The sequence below is a fragment of the Eptatretus burgeri genome, chromosome 16 (genome assembly GCF_056783735.1).
Source record: "Eptatretus burgeri isolate ZD-2024b chromosome 16, Ebu_testis_v1, whole genome shotgun sequence".
In the NCBI taxonomy this organism is placed as follows: Eukaryota; Metazoa; Chordata; class Myxini; order Myxiniformes; family Myxinidae; genus Eptatretus; species Eptatretus burgeri.
This window is the reverse complement of record NC_140976.1, coordinates 1,210,243-1,231,707: the sequence shown is the minus strand read 5'-3', so window position 1 is coordinate 1,231,707 and position 21,465 is coordinate 1,210,243. Positions and strand designations below refer to the sequence as shown.

Here is a 21,465-nt window from a genome sequence, read left to right as displayed (position 1 = left end):
TGCTGAAGAGGATGATGGGAATGGTTGAGCAGGAGTTGATGCTATGCATTGCGGGGAACGTTAACGTGCAGGTGGGGGTAACAGAGCCAGGTGAAGAAGAATGTGTTGGTCAATTCGGTTAGGGAACGAGGACTAAAAAGGGTCAAGAGCTGGTGGAGCTGGTGGTGAGGAATGGGATGGACATAGCTGGTTCATTCTTTCAAAAACGAGGAAGCCACAAGATTTCCTCTAGGAGTGGACAACATAGAACAGAAATGGATTTGGTGGTGATAAGGAGGTGACAGTTGTGGAGGGTTAAGGATTGTAAGGTCATGACATGAAAGCATGTTACCACCCAGCACAAACCTGTGGCGTTTATGATATGGATGAAGAAAAGGAGGGAGGTTGAGAGCAGGGGTGGAAGATTATTAGGTGGGGGAAGTGTAGGGGAAACATCCTCATAGAGCACAAGGAGAGGTTGAGGGCTCAGTATGAGCAACTCAGCGGAGGAGTGGAAGAAGTATGGAGAGGAGTTTAGGGGAATTGCAGAAGTTTTGTGTGGAAAGATGTCAGGAAAGGGTGCATCATCGTGGGATAGAAACCAGGCATGGTGGACAGAGGAAGTAGCAAAGGCAAATGGTGAAAAGAAGGAGGTTTGGAAGAAGAGAGAGAACATCAAGGATAGGGGAGGCAACAGAATGCAGCGTTGCATTGTGGTGTGTGGTCCAAACATTCCGGTATTGTGGCGTTTGATCCAAACATTCAGGTATTGTGGAACATCCTCCAAACAATCAGGTATTGTAGCATGTGCTCCAAACATTCAGGTATTGTGGCATGTGCTCCAAACATTCAGGTATTGTGGCATGTGTTCCAAACATTTAGCTATTGTGGTGCATTGTCCAAACATTAAGCTATTGTTGTGTGTGGGCCAAACATTGAAGTATTGCAGTATGTGGTGCAAACATGTGCAAACATTGAGCTACTGTGGTGCATGGTCCAAACATTCAGGTATTGTGGTGTGTGGTCCAAACATTGAGTTATTATGGTGTATGGTTCAAACATTGAGGTATTGTGGTGTGTCGTCCAAACATTGAGTTATTATGGTGTGTGGTGCAAACTTTTACTTTGGGGAAATATAATGTAGAGGCGTGGTGGGGTAGGTCGTTTGGTGGATGGTGGAGGTGAAGAAATTTAAAAGGGTTCGAAGGGATGCTGGTAGGGATGGTGAAAATATTTCTGGTGTGGTTAAGTAATGGATGTCAATAAATATGCTGAGAATAACAGAAAATAAAAGTAAGAGGAAAAAATAAACAAGAAAATTTAAAACGTTTCTCTTCATGAAGAGCAGGACACATGACTTCCGTCATGATGTCTGAATGTGACGTAATGTGGCATTTGCTATTGAAAATGGAAAATTGATAACCACAGAGAAAAAAAACCCAAACATTTTAACCCTTTAAATTGATCATGATAGTTTTCTCATGAACAGGTTTATCACATGATTATCTAAATAACTGATTGTGTGTGTACTGTCTCCATGTGGACTGTGAATGTTCCGTGGTACACTCCATGGCCAAAAGTATGTGGACACCTTGTCAGTCCAAAATCAGGGTCATAAATATGGAGTTAGGGTTAGCTGTTATTTGCTGTTATTACAGCCTCCACTCTTCTGGGAAGGCTTTCCACTAAATGTTGGAACATTGCTGCAGGGATTTGCTTCCATTCAGCCACAAGAGCAGTCTTGAGGTTGGGCACTGATGTTGAGCGATTAGGTCTGGCTCAGTCGGTGTTCCAATTCATCCCAAAGGTGTTCGATGGGGTTGAGGTCAGGGTTCTGTGCAGGCCACTCAAGTTCTTCCACACCGATCTCGATAAACCATTAAGGTATGGACCTCACTTTGTGCACGAGGGCATTGTCATGCTTAAACAGGAAAGGGTCTTCCCCAAACTGTTGCCATAAAGTTGGAAGCACAGAATCATCTAGAACAGGGGTCTCCAACCTTTTTGTGCGGAGGGCCACAAAACCAAAGTGGTGAGGGGCGGAGGGCCGCACCCAAAAAAAGGACGCTATATTCCGAAAAATTATATATAATTAATATGCGGAAATTTAAACAAAAATTAGTGCAGAATATATTTTTCTTGCCAACGAATATGATAAATGAATAATCGGGTTAAAAACACGTGTCAAATATGAATCAAAATCATAATAAAAATTACAGAACGCTTTGATCATTGACCCTGACAAATTGGCAGTATCGCGGGCTACATTGTAATGTAAGCTTAATATGGCACCACGGGCCGCATAGATCCGTCTAAGGGGCCGCATGTGGCCCGCGGGCCGCAGGTTGGAGACACCTGATCTAGAATGCCATTGTATGCTGGAGTGTTAAGATTTCCCTTCACTGGAACTAAGGGGCCTAACCTGAACCATGAAAATCAGCCCCAGACCATTATTCCTCCTCCACCAAACTTTACAGTTAGCACTATGCATTCGGTAAGGTCGTGTTTTCCTGGCATCTGCCAAACCAAGATTAGTCCGTCGGACTGCCAGATGGTGAAGCGTGATTCATCACTCCAGAGAACGTGTTTCCACTGCTCCAGAGTCCCATGGTGGTGAGCTTTACATCACTCCAGCCGACATTTGGCATTGCGCATGGTGATCTTAGGCTTGTGTGCACCTGCTCGGTCATGGAAACCCATTTCATGAAGCTTTCGATGAACAGTGCTTGTGCTGACATTGCTTCCAGAGTCAGTTTGGAACTCGGTAGTGAGTGTTGCAACCGACGACAGATGATTTTTCCGCACTATGCGCTTCAGCACTCGGTGGTCCTGTTCTCTGAGCTTATGTGGCCTACCACTTTGTGGCTGAATTGTTGTTGCTCCTAGACGTTTCCACTTCACAAAACAGCACTTACAGTTGACCGGGGAAGCTCTAGCAGGGCAGAGATTTGACACCCTGACTTGATGGAAAGGTGACATCCGATGACCGTGCCACGTTGAAAGTCACTGAACTCTTCAGTACGGCCCATTCTACTGCCAATGTTTGTCTATGGAGATTGCATGGTTGTGTGCTTGATTTTATACACCTGTCAGCAATGGGTGTGGCTGAAATAGCCAAATCCACTAATGAGAAGGGGTATCCGCATACTTTTGGCCATGTAGTGTATGTTGAGAGTTCATTAAGCAAGGGGCTCAACATGGGATTTACCCCGCGCACGCAAAGTGAAAAGTGGGTTTAACCATTGGTTTTTTTTTTGGTATTTTTGTATGCATCGTCGAGGCTCATGGAAGAGCTAGTATTAGTACACAAAACAGATTAAGACGCAACAGGACAAAAGTAACAGTTGAGAGAGAGGAGGAAAACACCAACAGCAGAGCTGAAGGTCAAGACAGGGGAGGCAGACAAACAATGGGTGTGGGAAGGAATGGGGGGTAGGAGAGGATGCAAGGGGTGGACCATATGGATACAGAAGGAAACCCTCATGAGTGAAAACTGGAAGTTTGGAAGGAGGAAGGATTTTGGTGGGGTGGGGGTAATGAGCGGAGAAAAAAAAATCATGGTTTTGGATGGGGGATGATCGAAGATGATGGTGAACAGCTGTCTTGAAGATCTGCAGGGAGGAATGAGATTGAGGAGAATGTGGAAATTGGTTCCACAGAAGGCGAAAAAGAGGAACAAATGAGTGGAGGTGAGCAGTGATCCTGGATTAAAGAAGTTTCACCAGAAGAAGATTGATGGTGGACTGTGTGAGCCTTGCAGAAACCTAGGAAGGGGGACAAAGCATGGAAAGAGCAGAGGGTGCAAGACCACAAAGGAGGTGGGAGAAGATAGAGAAACCACTGACTTGTCTGCAATGGCGAAGTGATAGACCCATAGACTCAGCTTCATCATGGGGGATGCCAATAATCTTGAAGGTCTTGGTTTCCACGGTGTCAAGCTAAGCAAGATGTGAGGCAGGGGAGCCAGCCCAGAGAGTTGAGCAATACTCCATCAAGCTGTGCATCAAGGCATTATCAGTGGAGAGGTGTTCAGGTGTGTCAAGGAATGACCTTATATGATGGGGGGTGGCCAGTCAGTGGCTGGCTTTAGAGGCTGACATTGAAATGTGGCTTGCCCAAGATAGATCATGCCTGATACTGAGATCCATGAGTTTGAATGACTGAATTTCCTCAAGAAGATTGTTGAGAAAGTTGCTAGGAGGGTTTGTAGATAGTCCTTTCAGAGAGAGTGAGAGAGCTCATGAGAGTGTGAGATTTGTCAGGATTGAAAGATACATTCCAAGTGTTTCAACAGATTGTGAGTTTTTTGAGGTCTAAAGAGAGGGAATGGCTGCAGCCTGCTTTTCTGAAGGATGAGGGATGTCACGACAGAGGGTGGAAAAATCAGCAAATAGATAAAGAGGATTTTCCAGAGAGTCAGAGAAATCATTGATGAAGATCAGGAATATAACTGTGCCCAGAACACTGCCTTGCAGCACTTCAACCTTGACAGGCAGAGGAGATGAAAGGATTTCATTGAGTGTCACACATTGGCTTCGAGAGTGGAGGAAGTTAGAAAGCCATGAGTGGAGATGGCCTTGGATTCCATCGGCAAACAGTTTGGAGAGTAATGGCAGGACATCAGGCTGTATCAAAAGCACGAGATATGTTCAGAGGGACAGCCCTGAACTCGTGTCTGATATTGAGGGCCTCCATCCATTGTTGGGAGAGCAGAAGCAGCATATCCAAGGTTGAGTGACGGTCTGAAATCAAATTAATGATCTGAGATGAGGTTGGAGAAAATGAAGGATCTCATATCAACTGTAATGATGGATTCCATGACTTTTTTTTGTTAACATTGGTGAGGCTCATATGAGAGCTAACACAAAGAATGCACAACAAGGGGGGCAGGAGACAAGAGGGGTGGGAGACAGAAGCACAAAACAGTGGGGAACAGAGACATGAGGAGATCTGTGGAAGGGAGTGGGATGGGGCCAGGAACACGGGGTAAATAAGATGGACACTGCAGGGACTATCAGGACCATACATGACAGGGAACTTTCAGGAAGGAAAGCAGGGAATTTGAAGGAGGTGGGTTTGGGGTGAATTAATGGGGATAGAAAAGATCATGTTTTTGGATGGGGGAAGATAAGAGGTGCTGGTGAACAGCTGTTTTGAAGACCTGGATGGAGGAGTAGCATTGAAAAGAGTGTGGGAGTTTGTTCCAGAGGTGCGGAAAAAGAAGAATGAAGGAGTGAAGGTGAGCAGTGATTCTTGATTTTGGTAGTTTTACCAGAAGGGGGTTGCTGGCGGACCTTGAGCACCCTGCGGAAATATGGGGCGAGCATATTGCAGACAGAGCGGGGGGCGTGGGGTGGGGCGACGGGAGACGGTAGAAGACAGAAAGACCACCGACCTGCCTGCGGTGAGAGAGTGAGAAGTCCAAAGAACTCAGCCTCATTGTGGGAGACAGCATACCAATGATCCTAAATGCCTTGGTTTCCATAGCGTGAAGCTGAGAAAGGTGAGAGGCAGGAGCACCAGCTCAGAGGGGAGAGCAGTACTCCATAAGGCTGCAGACGAAAGCTTTGTATGTGGTCAGCAGGTCAGGTGGGCCGAGGAAGGACTCTGCACAACGGAGGAGTCCCAGTCTGCGACAGGCTTTGGAGGCCAGTTTGGAAATGTGGCTTTCCCAGGAAAGATCATGGTAGATAGTGAGACCGAGAAGCTTGAATGAAAGGACCTCTTCCAGAGGATTGTTGAGAAAGTATATGGGGGTTGGGTGGGGGGGTGTTCCAGACAGTATTTTCGGAGAGACATTGAGAGAGTGTGAGATTTGTCAGGATTGAAAGTCATGTTGCACATGATGGACCAGTTTGTAATTTTCCCCAGATCTGCAGAGAGCGAAGAAGCTGCTGGTTGCCGGTCTGAGGGATGGGAGGTGGCACTGCAGAGGGTGGACTCATCATGAAAGGGATAAAGAGGATTTTCCAGAGAGTCAGAGAGATCATTGATGAAAACCATGAAAAGAACAGGGCCCAGAACACTGCCTTGTGGCACTTCAACCTTGACAGCCAGAGGAGATGAAAGGATTCCATTGAGTGTCACACATTGGCTTCGAGAGTGGAGGAAGTTAGAAAGCCATGAGTGGAGTTGGCCTTGGATTCCATAGGCAAACAGTTTGGAGAGTAAGGCAGGACACCAAGCTGTATCAAAAGCACGAGATATGTCGAGAGATATGGCTCTGATTTCATGTCTGGCATTGAGGGCCTCCATCCATTGTTGGGAGAGCAGAAGCAGCATATCTAGGGCAGAGTGACCTGGACTGAATCCAAACTGATGATCGGAAATCAAGCCATTGGAGAAGAGGAAGGATTTAATGTCTGAAGCGATGATGGATTCCATAACCTTGCTGATGATTGGGAGAAGGCTAATTGGTCTGTAGTTGCAGGGATCTGTTTTTACACCTTTTTATGCAGGGCAGTAATGTTTGCTGATTTCCAAGCAGATGGCAGATGACCTTTAGCAAATGAGATGGTGAATAGAACAGAGAGAGGGTGAGCAAGAGCATCAGAGCATGTTTTGAGGACACATGGGCTGATGCCATCTGGACCGGTTGCAGAATCTGAGTCGAGGTTTGACAGCAAGTTCTCTGCCTTGTCAGGAAAAAAAGGACACAGAGTCCAGGGACAGTTGTGTGCGACTGGGTAAGGTGGGTACAGAAAGTGATGGTTTCGGACACAATATTTTGATGCAAACACTGAGTTTAGGCATTCAGCCTTTTCACGTGCGGTATCAGCAGTGCTGCCATTTGAGGTAAGGGAGGGGATGGAGGGGGAACATACACCACAAACAGACTTAACCAGCCACCACCAGGATTTGGAGGAGGGAGAGAGGTTTGAAAGTTCAGACTTGAGATTTGAAAGATGTTGTTTTCTGGCTCTCCTCAGGGTAGATACACACTTGTTCTGAGCTTTATGGAAATAACTTAGATTGCCTTCATTTGGATTTGCCTTCCATGAGGCGAAGGGAAGTTGTTTCATGACAACTGCCTCACCGCAAGCTTCAGTGAAGCATGGGCGGGAGGAAGGGTCAGTCAACTGAAGGTGAGAGGGGATAAATCTGTGCATGAGAGAGAGCAAGTTTCTTTGAAAGAATTCCCAGGACAAGTTGATGTCAGAGGAAGTAGAGATGGGAGACCAGTCTAGAAGTTTGATAGCTGCTTGAAGTCCCTGCCAGTCAGCCTGAGTGAAATGCCAGTTTCGATGGTGCTGACGTGGTTCTCTAATAGCCAACATGGAGATGTTTACTTTGACAAGCATGTGTTCAGATGAACTGATTGGAGCAAAGGAAGAACAACAGATATTTTCAGGAAAATTTGTCAAAATCAGATACAGAAGAGCTTGAGTACCGTTGGTTGAGATCCTGGTCGGGAAATTGACCGATTGAGTCAGTCCCAATGAATCGCAGAAAGCTTTTGCTGAAGTGCCATGGCAGGTGAGAGAGGTAACCACACCTAGCCAACTGGCATGATGACAATTGATGCCACCACATATGAGGGAGAGAGAGTTGGGATGAGAAGATAGAAGTTGGTCCATGTTTTTGGCGAGCGAAATGTAAATGGAGTCATCACTGTTTGGTGGACGGTATAACACACATATGAACATGAGGTGGGAGCCGAGGGGAAGCCGTAGCAAGAGGTATTCCTGGGGGTGTGGGGGAGTGAGGGCAGTGCATGGAGAGTGAGGAATAGTCTTTGATAAGGAGAGCAACTCCTCGATCAGGATGAGGCTCAGGTCTGTCATATCATAGGAGGGAGTAACCAGGGAGAGATACTAGTGAGTCAGAGATGTCTTGAAGGAAGAAAGTTTCTGTTAAGCAGATTATGTTTGGTTTGTCAGTGGCAACCTGTATGGAAACATCTGTCAGGTTTGAGCGAAGGCCCCAGATGTTTGAAGGCCACACTGTTAAGGAAGAGGGAGGGGAGGATGTTTTTGGTGCAGTTGAGGGGAGAGGAGGGGAGGGTAGGATGAGGGAGGGTGGGGGAAGGTAATGAGAGTTGTTGGAAGAGTGTGATCGATTGCAGAAGGGCTGCGTGAGAGGGCCTGTTGAGAAGGAGAAAAGGTTCGGTGGTGCTGGTTTGAGGAACAGTGTGGAGTAATAAGAGATGGGGAAGCTTTGTGGATGTGAGGGGGGAGATTGGAGGGAGAACGGTGAGGGGGAAGTTTTTGAGAAAGGTGAGAGGGAAGCTTGGAGGGGGAACGAGGTGAAGGTTACTTTGAGAGGGAGGGGAGACGATAAGAGCATGCACCGCTAAGGAGCAGAAGGGCAATGGGAGAGGTGGGGAGCAGGGAAAGATGAGATTTGGTCAAGGTATGGTGAGAAAAGGGAGTGGGCAGGAGATCTAAGATTTGAGGTATTGGGGAGAAAGGGGGAGGTGGGGGTGTGCTGAGAGGAAGGAAGGAGCATGTTTGTGGTGATGAGGAGTGTACTGAATGAGAGAGTGAGATATCTGTTCGGGTCGAATGGAGCCCACAGATGTTAGAACACCACAGACTTTGGGACAACCGAGGAGGAGCAAATATTGAAGCAGAAGAAGGTGAAGAGGTGCCAAGAGCAGAGGTAGGATGAGGGGCAAGATGGGAGAGGTAAGGAGAGGAGGATAACAGATGAAGGGCTCGGAGGAGGAGAATATTGGGCCCATACTCTGTGCAGAGCATTGCTGCTGCCTAAGCGGTCTCTTTGGCTATTGGGCACAATCCTGGACGGGTCACCACTCTGACACAGTATACCAGCATGCTTGCACTCATTTTGCCGACCTCGGAAGGAAGACAGGCCGAGTTAACCCCACCTGGTATTAATTCAACAGCTGAGCAGGATTTGAACTCAGGACCGTCGGATCCAAAGTCCACCACCCTAACCATTAAGCCAACACCAGGCATGTGGGAGGTGAGGAGGAGGTAGATTTTCAGAGGTGGAGTGAATTGGCACTGGAGTTTAAAAAAAGAGGATGATTGGTGGAACACCAACATTCATTGTAAACTGGGTTTTAAATTTTTAAGTCAGAGATGTGATTAAAGATATTACGTGAAGGATGCAATAAAGAAGAATTAAGAGAATGGAGAAAAGAAACGTTGTAACAGTGGGACCTTGACACGGGATGAAGGAAAGGTGGAATTGAAAATATATTTTGAACTAGAAGAAGAAGAAGAAGAAGAAGAAGAAGAAGAAGAAGAAGAAGAGTAGTAAATGATGATAAAATACCGAGAACCACACGTGTGAGAGAAGAAGTTGAAACATTTTAAGAGAGATTTTGTAGGTCAGCTCGCTGACCTAATCTAACCGTTCGATGTCCGTCTGTTCATCCGTCCGTCTGTTCATCCGTCCGTCTGTCCGTCAACAATAATTATTTTTCCATCTCTTCCATGACATCTTAAGCGATTGAGTTCTCACTTGACACGATGATAATACTGGTTACTCTCGATACACCATCTGAGCCGTTTTTCACATTTTCACCTCGAGGTCAAGGTCACAGGGTCATCAAGTGCAAAATGACCGATAAGGAATCATCGGACGGTTATAATGTATACTGGGTTTCATTGGGATTATTAAGAAGATTTAATTCGACCGACTAGTTTCTCGTTACCTCCGTCTGGCCCTGTTTATTGGGTAACATGAGGTCCGCTGACTTAAACACGGCTTCACATGGATATTTTAAGTTAAATTTAAATTCTGTTTTCACTTTCCGGAGTCGCTAAGGTTGATTAACATTCGGTTACATCAAGTTTTGTATCCGAGCTGAACGTCAAACCGGCTCGGGTGTATTTTTATTATTATTATTATTATTATTATTATTATTATTATTATTATTTTGATAAAGATTGCATAAAGCTGATGTAAAGGAAAGGTTGAAGAAAAATTGTGAGGTGAATGGTGAATTTGGATTGGTAAATGAAGGGGGTGGAAACAATTCCAGCAGAAACACGTGGTGACGGGACGTGTATAGTTAGAAGTGGATATTTTTTTTATTTTGCTGATGATTGGAAGTAAAAGCTGATGTGTTCACTTCTGTCGGTTTATGATAGAGGAACAAGTTAATTTAAATTGATTGTTATATTTTGAACACGAATTGGAACATGAAACGGAATCTAAACCTGTAGTTTAACGGTACTTTGGCTCTCAATTTGTTCCAATCACACATGCACAGAGAAGCACAGATAACTAATGTAACGTCTCATAGAAGGTGATGTATAAGACATTGGCATCAACAGCCGTAAACTTCCTAAAAAAAAATTTCGACAACGTTTAAAACATTTATTTTATTTCAAATGAATTATATACTCTCCCATTGTCTGGCCCGGTTCAGAATAGGTACCCGGTATCCCTGCATGTCGTCAATGGCGACTCCCAGGGTTGGCATCAGGAAGGACATCCAGCCATAGAACATTGCGTCAAAGGGGGAACCATGATTTAGAGGATTGTCGTGGGACCCGCAAAGCTAACCCCCACTCTCGCGGGGGAAATGGCCTTCAAAATGCCTGTCGTGTGTTGTTATAATTGAATTATACACTTGAACACCGGAGAACACGAATCACCTTTTTGGCACTTTCAACCCCCTTCCGTTTCGCAGTACTTCGACAAAATATTACGGCATTTTATGTCATTACGACCAATCAAATTTGCTGCTTGCAGACCCCACCCGTGTCCTTATTTCTCAAGACTGCACGGGATGAGGTGTTGTATGAACTCTCTAGTTTAATATCTTGTTGACTGTTTGTGTGTGTGTAAAGCTGGAGAGATTGAAACCCCATAAATAGCTGTTGAGGTCTCCACAGGTGTTTTGTTGTGAAGAGTTCTCCACAGGAGCAGTACGGTAGTTTGGATGTTGTTTGCGCGAAGCGGAGTTGTCTTAAGAGATGTCGACATTTGAAGAGGTGTAAAAGAAATGTGGTGATTTCATTCGCCGATCTTCCTGACCACCCTAGCTGATTACGGACAATACGGAGGTGTGGAAAACGGCATTATGGGAGAGGACAGTCCGTTGGCTACAGCAAGCAAGGTGTTGTGTGCAAAATATATCCACACGAAGAATGGAAAAATGTCCACAAGTTTGTTTGTTTTTGATTTGTTTGATAACTTTCAGTGTTAGTTGCAAAACTGACTTTCCTTTTCACTCCATCTTTCCGGCCGTGCGTATGTCTTGCAGGGATTGATGAAATTGCGAAGTTCAGTGAAGAAGACGAAAAGTAAACTTGAGAAGTCACCATCGTTCCGCTTTCCCTCGTTTCGAGGAGAACCTGAGAAGTATCTGACTTTCCTTTCCCTCACTGCACCCTTACATGAGCAAACGAGAAGCGATAAGAAAATTAGATTGAGAAAGTTGACAAAACAAATGATTAATAAACGGAACGATCAAAGCAATGATTGGAGTTTGTTGGCTATGCCATGTTGTGATGGAAGGGTGACAGGCCGAACTTTGCAGCGATGGTAGATTAATCAGCCACACTGGGTAGTGATGAGTTTGGAAGTAAAACAGTGGCATGATGGTTGATTGTTGACCAGAGTGTCATGGTGGTTTTTGGACCGGGCGTAGTGGCGTGCGCCTGTAATCCGGCTCCTCGGAGGCTTGGGTTGGAGGATCGCTTGATGACGGGAGCTCTGCACTGGGCCGCGCTATGAGAGGGTGTAGGGCATCCCGGAATCATGGCAAAACCCAATCCATATCCCTGTGTCATAAGAGGCAACCAGGGTTGCGTCAGGAAGGGCATCCGGCGTAAAACCTGTGCCAAATCAGTATGCGGATCATAACGGATGATCTGCTGTGGCGACCCCTAACGGGAGCAGCCGAAAGATGGACAACACAGTGTCATGGTGGTTTTACACTGTTGTGGTGGTGCAGACGGATGTCACGGTGGTCTGTACAGGTGTTTGGATGATGCAGACTGTCGTGATTGTTTAGAAGTGAAATGGAAGTTTAACTCGGATTTAACTTCCAATTTGCTTCTGAATGCTTCTTCAGCCATATGTCTCAACTTTTTCAGTCAATTCCTTGTTGTCAGCAAATCTGCAGCTTCAACTGTTGAAATGTGTTATTACAAGAGGCCAAGTATGGGTGATACGGTGGTAGGGGCTAGGGAGAATCATTGAGGGGCTTGAGGATAGTTCTGACTGACAATTCGTACAACATGGACCTTCCGCACAGGAAAATTATCAAGAAAAAGCATACCTTTGGTCAACATCCCTCAGCGTGTGTCCTTGATGGCCTGCCACAATTTTTGCATGAGGCCAGCATCACACCTTCTGTGACTCTAGTTCTCGGAAGCATGCAGTCAATCAGTCACACTCCCTTATCAAACCAAAAATCGATGCCGTGGTTGGGTGGTCATGATCTTTTCGATTCCGTTGTATGGATCTTATTTTGATTTCAGAATCTTTAGTGGTGAAGCTACATTTCATCAACGGTTCCCAGACAAGCATTAGAGTGCTGCATATGCGTTGAGCAGTTCGAGAAGCTCATGACATAATGCCAGCTGTTGCCCTCAATCATGAGTGCTGAGGTTTTGTGGGACCCATCTTGTTGAGACTTTGTAATGTACATTGATGATGATGATTATTATTATTATTATTATTATTATTATTATTATTATTGTAACACTGCTTTGAGGGATTCGAAGATCTGTAGATTTTTTTAGCTACCTTAATGTGGTGAGATCCTCTACGATTATTGCTTCAACCTTGGTGACAGTTTGGGTGTCCGTCGCATTTGCCTGGCCATCCGTTTCTCGGGTCATCTTCAAGGCACTCGTATCCACTTCGCTAAAAGTCAGCCGTCCTTTTGACTCATGGAGAATGTGAAGACACATTCTGAGGTTACACGACCGGAGTGTGTTTGTGGATTTACTTGGAGGTGACACCTTATTTGCATGAATACATTTGAAAGCACCTTGATGCTCAAATTTATCAAGATTTTAATTGTTTAATGAAACTAATTTCTGGATTATACTGTGAAACACAAACCATGTGTCGGATGAATTAAACTCATAGCATATTCTTGTTTATAATGAGTGAAGGCCTCGGCTCTCGGGACCAACAAATTCCCGTTCCTAGAACCTCCCGAACACCCCTCATATTGTCCTTTTTTCCTACGATCAGACTGCAGACCATAAATCCCTTCTATCTGCAGCTATTGAGCCGCTAATCTGTATTCTATACTATAAAATGAGCCGTGCATGTATCCATGCGTGCGTCTGGGTTCCACCCATTGGTGGACAGTTCACCTGACTCCACCCACAAGTTCTATGCGACAGCCACTATTTTGGTAATTACTACTATCTAAGTCAAAGACGTCATATTCACAATCACCATGCCCACCCTATAAGTTTTCCCTTCAGTGTAAAATGATCAAAGCGAGAGTTGAAAGGATTTTGAGCTGATAGGCGTTATGGGCCTTGTGAAGATAGGCCTCAGCGATCGAGGCAGCATTCTGTTATTTATACAGCACCCAAATAACTACGTGGCATTCTCTCAAGTGGTGCTTTTACCGCACAGATTACGCAGGTCCTTGCTATTATTTCTGACTTTATTTCCCACAATATGTTTTCTTTAAATTGTGAGTTAGACAGACGACCATGACCTTGTTTCTGTGAAGTTGGTGATAGCATGATAGGGGAGCAGAAAGCATTCAATATTGCGTTGTTTCGATGTGGGAATGCCCATTTTACTTTTATGAGTGGGAGGATGGTGAGGAGGGAGGACATATTTGGAGTTGGGACAGATTTGGAAGGGTGAGGTGGAGGCTTTGACAAGGGGGGAGGGGGGGTTGAGTTGGTAGAGGGTGGGCAGGGGTTGACTGCTGCCTTAGGGTGGAAGAGTGAGGAGTTGGGGTTGGGGGTAGGAGCAAAGATGGAACAGAGTTGGAAGGGGAATGTTGAGGCTTAGGGGAGAGGCGTTCGGATTTTGGTGAGGGGGTGGTGGTTGAGGAATTTTCAGAATTGCATGTGTAAGTTTACTCACAGTAAAAGTGTGTGTGTGTGTGTGTGTGTGTGTGTGTGTGTGTGTGTGTGTGTGTGTGTGTGTGTGTGTGTGTGTGTGTGTGTGTGTGTGTGTGTGTGTGTGTGTGTGTGTGTGTGTCACTGTAAGGGTATGACACTATCACCCTCTGGGTAATGTGCTCGTACTGGTGAAATGATAATATCTGAACCTTGTATTTGTTAGGGTATTGTTGGTTGGAGCGAATGCCTTGTACATAGGAACATAGTAAGTAAAAACATCCACCTGGAATGTCAGTAAATTTTGCCAGGAAATTAAACCAGAGGACACTTTGAACTTCTGAGTTTTTGGGGGTTAAAGGTGACTCACAGTTTGTGCTGCTTTAGTCGGCTTTGCATGTGCAACATTTGCCTGAAGTCACGCTTATGGCTGCTGAAGTGCGTACGGCTGCTGAAGTGCGTACGGCTGCTGAACAGCTGTCCACCAAGTTTTATCTGAATCCGTGCACAACTTTTTGAGATATCCTGCACACAGACAAACACACAGACAGAAAAGGGGTGAAAACATAACGTCCTTTCCCTTCAGTGGTGGAGGTAACGATTAATTTAAATTGAAAACCTGCATGAAGAGGTTTTCAAATCCTACTGTCCAAGACCAATAAGACTTTGAATTTTCATTTTGATGCTTTATTTCCACTTATTTATGTATTATTGTTGTCACTTTGTTCTATTCAGGCTGAGAGCGTCTCGCTCTCACGACTCCCTCCTCGCTCCTGGAATCGAACCTTTGGAGATAAACGCCAATGAGGACGCTGTCATCCGCCCCGTGCACAGCTCGTTGTCTGGCCAGGACAACTGTTTCGAGGTTGTTTTACCGTTCTCTCTTCCTTGGCATCTATCTGGTCGCTTCGTTGTCCAATGTCCCGGCTCCCCTTTGCTCCCCCCAGATGATGATGGGTCGGTAAAAAAAATTTTTAAAACGCAATAGCAATCAATGTGAATACACAGAGCACGTCTTGGAGCATGTGTGCGAGAGGAAGCGTAAGTAACCCTCTCCGTCATTGTGGTTAATCAGAGTGGTGAGTATCCCAAGGTTGTTGTTGCAATAACAATGCTCACTGTCATATTGACATACCAAGGAATAACCATGATTGTGTTTTCTTTTTCTACAATTCTTTGTAAAATTTAAAACATCTTTATGAAGCCTTGTCTTGTACTATTTGAAATTAACAACACGAATCGGTCAGATTCATTAATGGGAGCTACATTAATCATGAATCCCATTAATGGGAGATAGTCTGTGATGGCTGCAGATAATTGGGGAAAGCTGCTGAACAGACGGAAACTTCAACTTCCAAATACCTGAGAGGTTTCATGAAGGTTGCTCTAACCTCCCTCAGGTGATCACACCGTCAGGCAGCAGGTGCTTCTCGTGCCGGACAGGTGCCGAGAGAGATCGATGGATGGAAAACCTGCGCAGGAGTATTCAACCAAACAAGGTCTGTTCGTCAAAAGTAAACTTTGTACTCCTGGAATAGTGGATATAATTTTCAAAATGTCCTCCAATTTCATCACAAACACCCGAACGCCGATACGTCGGTGCTTTTAGATGCGTCCATTTGTTTTAATGTGAAAGTTCAGTGAGTTGTTAATGTCATGCTTCTTTCAAATGTTCAAGACCAACATGGTCATTCATGAAGAACTCCTCTAGATGAGTTGTGCCTTCGAAGCTGTGCCAAAGGCAAGCAAGAAACAACCCGACAAGTGCAGCTGAATTACTCTGAGGTTAAATGGTTGGTGGATGGTGTAGCCCAACAAATAGGTTTCTCATTTCTTGGGTCTACATCATCACATTCCTTCTGAAGTCAAGTCGTGAACTGAAATGCCAATTCAGAATGTTCCTTATTTGTCCAGGAAAATCAGCTCAGTAACAGGACAGGTTAAAATTACCTGTCTGTCACTTATGCCAGCAATGTTTGGAGCAAATCGGTGTTTATGCCCTTTTGATTAGCCTAGGATTTTCCTTTAGCAGGCCTGTAATCCTTTTGTAAAATAATTCCAAGCTGAAAGAGCTTTATTTACTGAATGCTGACTTCAGGTGAAATTTGGGTGAACAAAGAGAAACAGAAAATGAACTAATTACATATGAGCGATCACAGTATGTGATAAAAGTTAACACCGTTTGAGCTAAATGGTCATTCTGCATCATGAGACTGGCATTTCCACCATTTCCTCCACAGAAATCAGGAAGCATTTACTTTCAGAGGTGTTTTTCAGTGTTATAACCAAGATGGGGAGGTTGGGGAGTGTATTAAGCTGGATGCCAAGGTTTGGGAGTGTAATATCCTGGATGCTGAGGTTTTGGAGTGTAATAAGCTGGATGCCAAGGTTTGGGAGTGTAATAATCTGGATGTGGAGGTTTGAGAGTGTAATAATTAAGCTGGATGTGGAGGTTTTGGAGTGTAATAAGCTGGATGTGGAGGTTTTGGAGTGTAATAATTAAGCTGGATGTGGAGGTTTTGGAGTGTAATAAGCTGGATGCGGAGGTTTTGGAGTGTAATAATTATTAAGCTGGACGTGGAGGTTTTGGAGTGTAATAATTAAGCTGGATGTGGAGGTTTTGGAGTGTAATAAGCTGGATGCGGAGGTTTTGGAGTGTAATAAGCTGGATGCGGAGGTTTTGGAGTGTAATAAGCTGGATGTGGAGGTTTTGGAGTGTAATAATTAAACTGGATGTGGAGGTTTTGGAGTGTAATAATTAAGCTGGACGTGGAGGTTTTGGAGTGTCATAATTAAGCCATAACGTCTTCACAGATCGAGGGGAAACTTTACCCACATGTTCCTGAAGCCTTGGGGATAACACGGTATTCACAAATAATAGATAAATCGCATGGTCTGACAGCAATATTGGATTGAGCGAAAATCTTTTAAAAATATTATTTCTCTTGAACCGCTTAATCAATCAACATGAAACTTCAAAATTATGATCCAGCAGTGATGAGGAATTTTTAGCCTGATTTGATGCATGGTTTGGTAACCAGAATTATTCCATTTTTTTTGATCTGGGTTCTTTTTTATTTATTTTTTTAAAAAGGCTCACTTGGCAGTGCCTGGATGGGTTTGAGGGTACAAGCTGAAATGTGAATTCAACCCAGGTTCCTCCTGATGACTTCATCTTTGCTTTTTGCTTCTGGTTCCTTCCGATTACTCATCTAACTCCAACCAAAGGGCGGAAGAGCTCCTTGTGAGACAACAGCCAACCACTTCTAACGCCCAACTGTGTATGCGGACGTCCTCATATAGTTGGGTTATTTTTTTAAAGGAAGTTGGTGGAAGGATTTGCATTCCGGCCACTGTGAAACACTTCATTTCACACAACCCACAAATGTAAGGAAATCTGAAAACCCACTCCATGGGAGTACCTCCTGTGCTGCTGCCCTTTGCAGGACAGCTCACCAGTTTACGGGATTGGGGCAAAGCCTTTGGGACCCCCATTCCTTGGCAATGTGAGGAAAACCACGGGGTAAACCTCCAGGGTCAGATTGCGGTGGTGTGTGGAGGAGTGGTGCTAAGGTGTCGTCCACCAGAAAGCAGTCTCCTTGGGTTACCCTGAGGTGGTCCCTTCAGGTGGGTGCTGGGAATGTCCTATCTCTAAGAGAGGATGATCACCTGTCACTGTCATCATCTGAGCTCAAGCGTTTGAACATAGGTATTGCAGCACTATCTGAGGTTCGGAGACTGAATACTGGCGAGATCATGATGGGTGGTTACACCAACTATTAGTCTGGTCACTATGATGGTTACCATGTTCAAGGAGTTGCTGTAGCTCTGTCAAAGAAGCTGACTCCAATGATAATTGAGTAAACACCGGTCAACGAGCGCATTATGAAACTAAAGATTTGTCACTCCTTGGGTGTCGTTTCCCTGGTCTCTGTATATGCTACGACTAAGGCGAGTGATCTCACCGTAAAGGATGCATTCTATGCCATGCTTGAGTCTGTGGTTGATCAGTGCCCCAGGTGAGATACTCTTCTCGTCTTGGGGGATTTCAATGCATCGACTGGAACTGATAGGGATGGTTATCAGACATGTGTTGGTCCCCATGGGTCTGGAACTGTGAACCAGAATAGCAATAAGTTCCTTTACTTTGCAAGAAGTCATCGACTTAGAGTGGCCAATTCATGGTTTCAGTGCCCACAGGCTCATCACTGGACCATGTGCTCATTCATGGTTGCTGGAAGATGATCCAGAACTGTAGGGTATACCAGAGTGCTCAGTTCCTCAATACCGACCACGGACTTGTTGTAGCAACTCTGAAGTTGCAGCTTAAATCCAAAGAGAATGGTACCATCCCAGCCGAGGCTGGATGTTGGCAAGCTTAAGGATGAGAGGATCGCTGAGGAGTTTGCAAACAAGCTGAGTGAGGATTTGGGGGGGGGGGGGTCTGGATGCTTTGGGGAATCCTGAAGAGTTGTGTGGTGCCTTCAAGACCACCGTCCTTGACGTTGCCCGGAGATGTCTTGGAACTCACCTTAGGGCAAAAAATAAATTTATCTCTCAAGGGACACTGGATACCATTGACCAGAGCCCAGGACCACACTTAACGGAAGAGCTGAGCTGTTGAGGGAGCTGAGGCATAAAAGACTATGTGCGTTAATAGAGGATAAGTAGGCTTATGTGCAAGGAATCTGTGAAGGTGTGGAGCATCACCTGTGGTCAAGTAATTCTCATCCTGCTTACAGGGGAACTCGCGCATTGCGTTCATCCAAGCCCATCCCTCAGTGTACTGCAGTTACAGCAGAGGGTGTTGGGTTTTGACAGAGGAATCCAAAATGAAGGCCCGCTGGGCCGGTTACTTTGAGCTGTTACCGGTACCAGGCTGATCCACCAGCTGTCGAGTTGGATGTCAGTGGTGTTACTATCTTTATTGTTGATCCTCCAATCAACTGTGATCCACCTTCGTTTGTGGAAACACATGCTGCTATGAACCGGTTGAAAGGGGGTAAAGCTCCAGGGATCTGTGGCATCCATGCTGAACTTCTCAAGGCTGGTGGAAATGCTGTACTCGTGTCGTTGCATGCATTTCTGTGCTCTGCCTGGAACACAGGCGTCATCCCAACTGACTGGAAGAGGGGCCTTGTTGTCCCACTCTGGAAATGGAAGGGTGATCACCAGAACTGCAACAGCTCCCAAGTGGTGGCGCTGCTCTCAGTGCTGGGCAAGGTCTTTGCTCGGATAATTCTTGATAGGGTTCACCACCATCTGCTTGAGCACCAGTATCCAGAGCAGTCAGGCTTTACACCAAAGAGGCCAACGATTGACCGTATCCTTGCTCTTCAGGTCCTCACCGAACGTGGACGAGAGTTTCGGCAGGGGCTGCTTGCAGCCTATGTTGATCTCTGTAAAGCGTTCGATTCAGTGAATCGGGATGCCCTCTGGAGGATTCTTTGTCTTCGTGGGGTGCAAGCAAAACTGATCAATCTGATGTCTGAACTCTACTCTGGTACTGAGAGTGCTGTGAGATGTGGTGTTACAATCTCTGACTTATTTCCAGTTACTGGAGTTCGTCATGGGCGTGTACTGGCCCCCACACTTTTCAGCATTTGTATGGACTGGATTCTGGGGAGTATTTCGGAGAGATCAAGCTGTGGTGCATCGTTTGGGAATGCTAAGATCTTTGACCTTGATTTCGAAGATGATACAGTCATCTTTGCGGAGACTTTAGATATCCTTTTGGGAGCATCGAGGTGCTGAATGAGGAGTCTGAGCTGCTGGGATTATGGGTTTCCTGGGTCAAAACTAAGATCCCGGCTTTTAATGACATCTTGTATGCTGCTATCTTGTCTGTACCTGTTTCTGGTGAGGATGTTGAGATTACGGAGAGATTCACTTCCCTTGGCAGTGATATTCATGTCTCTGCTGGCTCTGAGTCAGAGGTCAATAGACATTTGGGTCCGGCTTGGGGAGTCATGGATTAACGGGATCATGGGGTGTGGCGCTGCCAGTACCTGTGCAGGAGGGCGAAAGTCCGAGTCTTCAGGTCCTTGGTGCTTCCAGTCTTGCTCTACAGATGTGAGACTTGGACTATGAACAGGGATCTGAGATGGAGACTTAATTCCTTTGGTACCAGGTATTTTCGTGGAATTCTTGGCTATCACTGGTCGGACTTTGAGTCCAACGAGCGGTTGCTGAGAGACTCAAATGAGATTCATTATCTGCGTAGTCCATGAGTGTCAGCTGCGGCTTTATGGACATGTGGCTCATTTTCCTGATGCTGATCCTGCTCACCAGATTCTCTCAGCGAGGGAGTTTCGTGAGTGGAGGAGGCCAATGGGCCGACCAAGTGCCTCGTGGTTGCAGCAAGTTGATCCATGCATCCATCCATTGGGACCATACTCTGTGCAGACCGTTGGTGCTGCCTCAGCAGTCTCCTTGGCTATTGGGTACAATCTTGGACGGTCCCCACTCCGACACAGGATACCAGCAAGCTGGCAGTCATTTTGCCGACCTCAGAAGGATGACAGGCTGAGTCAACCCCACCTGGTATTAATTCATCAGCTGAGTGGGATTTGAACTCAGGATCTGAGGATCACAAGTCCACTGCCCTAACCATTAAGTCACACCAGGCACATAGCAGGTTTATCATCATCTCAAAAATATGGGAATCGGCCAGGAATCTGCCTGGGGGATGGCCAGACAGAGGCCCCTTGGAGTTCTGGCGGAAAGTGGACAAAGCAACGCGCTGCTCATCACTGCCAGCAATTATAAAGTGGCAGTTCCAGTTATGTCTCTTAAATATTTTACAAACCAATACACGAACACCACACAAAATACACTACACAAAACGACACAAACACCACACAAAACAAGTCCTGGTGAGGGTCTGCAATCTCTGATTGCTCATTTTCTTGTTTGTAATTATTTCCGACTTGTCATGTTTCTAATTGTTTCTGACTTGTTTGTAATCATGATCCAAACATTTTCTTGCACTGACTTTTGGTGCCAACACGGTTAACTTCAGGAGGTTGTGGAATGTCATGTTCTTACGTGGTTTTTGATTGAGGAAAGGGTCCATGCACAGAATGACATCAACCTTGTCCATGTCTGTTTCCAGGATCACCTGCGACGTTTGGAAACTGAACTGAGGTTGTGTGTCATGGAGGCACAAGGATTGCCACCAAAGAAACGATACTTCTGCCAGGTTCCTACATTCACATTGTGTACTTTTACTTGTTCCTTTCATCATGAATCTTCTCTGTGTATCTTTCTCCTGCCGGTTCTTTGTCTCTATCTTCCTTGCCTTGCCTGTTCCTTTTGTGTTGTTTCATCCTGGCTGTACATGTGCACTTCATGTACTCAGCCTAAAGGATTAATTGTATGGAGCTGTTTGATTATCTTCAAACTCAGCTGCCTGATTAAAAGTGCAATCTCTGAGGACTGGTAGTCAGTCTGAAGGAAATCACATAGAATGGGTTATCATTTTGAATCCACAGGTGATTGGTTGCTGATCATTACTTCT

General features: G+C 45.4%; 1 protein-coding gene across 6 annotated transcripts in view; it reads left to right on the top strand.

Annotated features, from left to right (window-relative positions):
• The window catches only part of LOC147010306 (disabled homolog 2-interacting protein-like), a 137,570-nt gene that overhangs the window by 88,764 nt on the left and 27,341 nt on the right, over nt 1–21,465 (top strand). For all 6 annotated transcript variants that reach the window (XM_085859143.1, XM_085859142.1, XM_085859144.1 and 3 more), the window contains 5 exons: nt 10,944–11,017; nt 11,165–11,262; nt 14,682–14,811; nt 15,347–15,445; nt 21,061–21,147. In XM_085859143.1, coding sequence (XP_085715269.1) covers nt 10,944–11,017; nt 11,165–11,262; nt 14,682–14,811; nt 15,347–15,445; nt 21,061–21,147 — 488 coding nt within the window. The remainder of the gene's footprint in view (nt 1–10,943; nt 11,018–11,164; nt 11,263–14,681; nt 14,812–15,346; nt 15,446–21,060; nt 21,148–21,465) is intronic.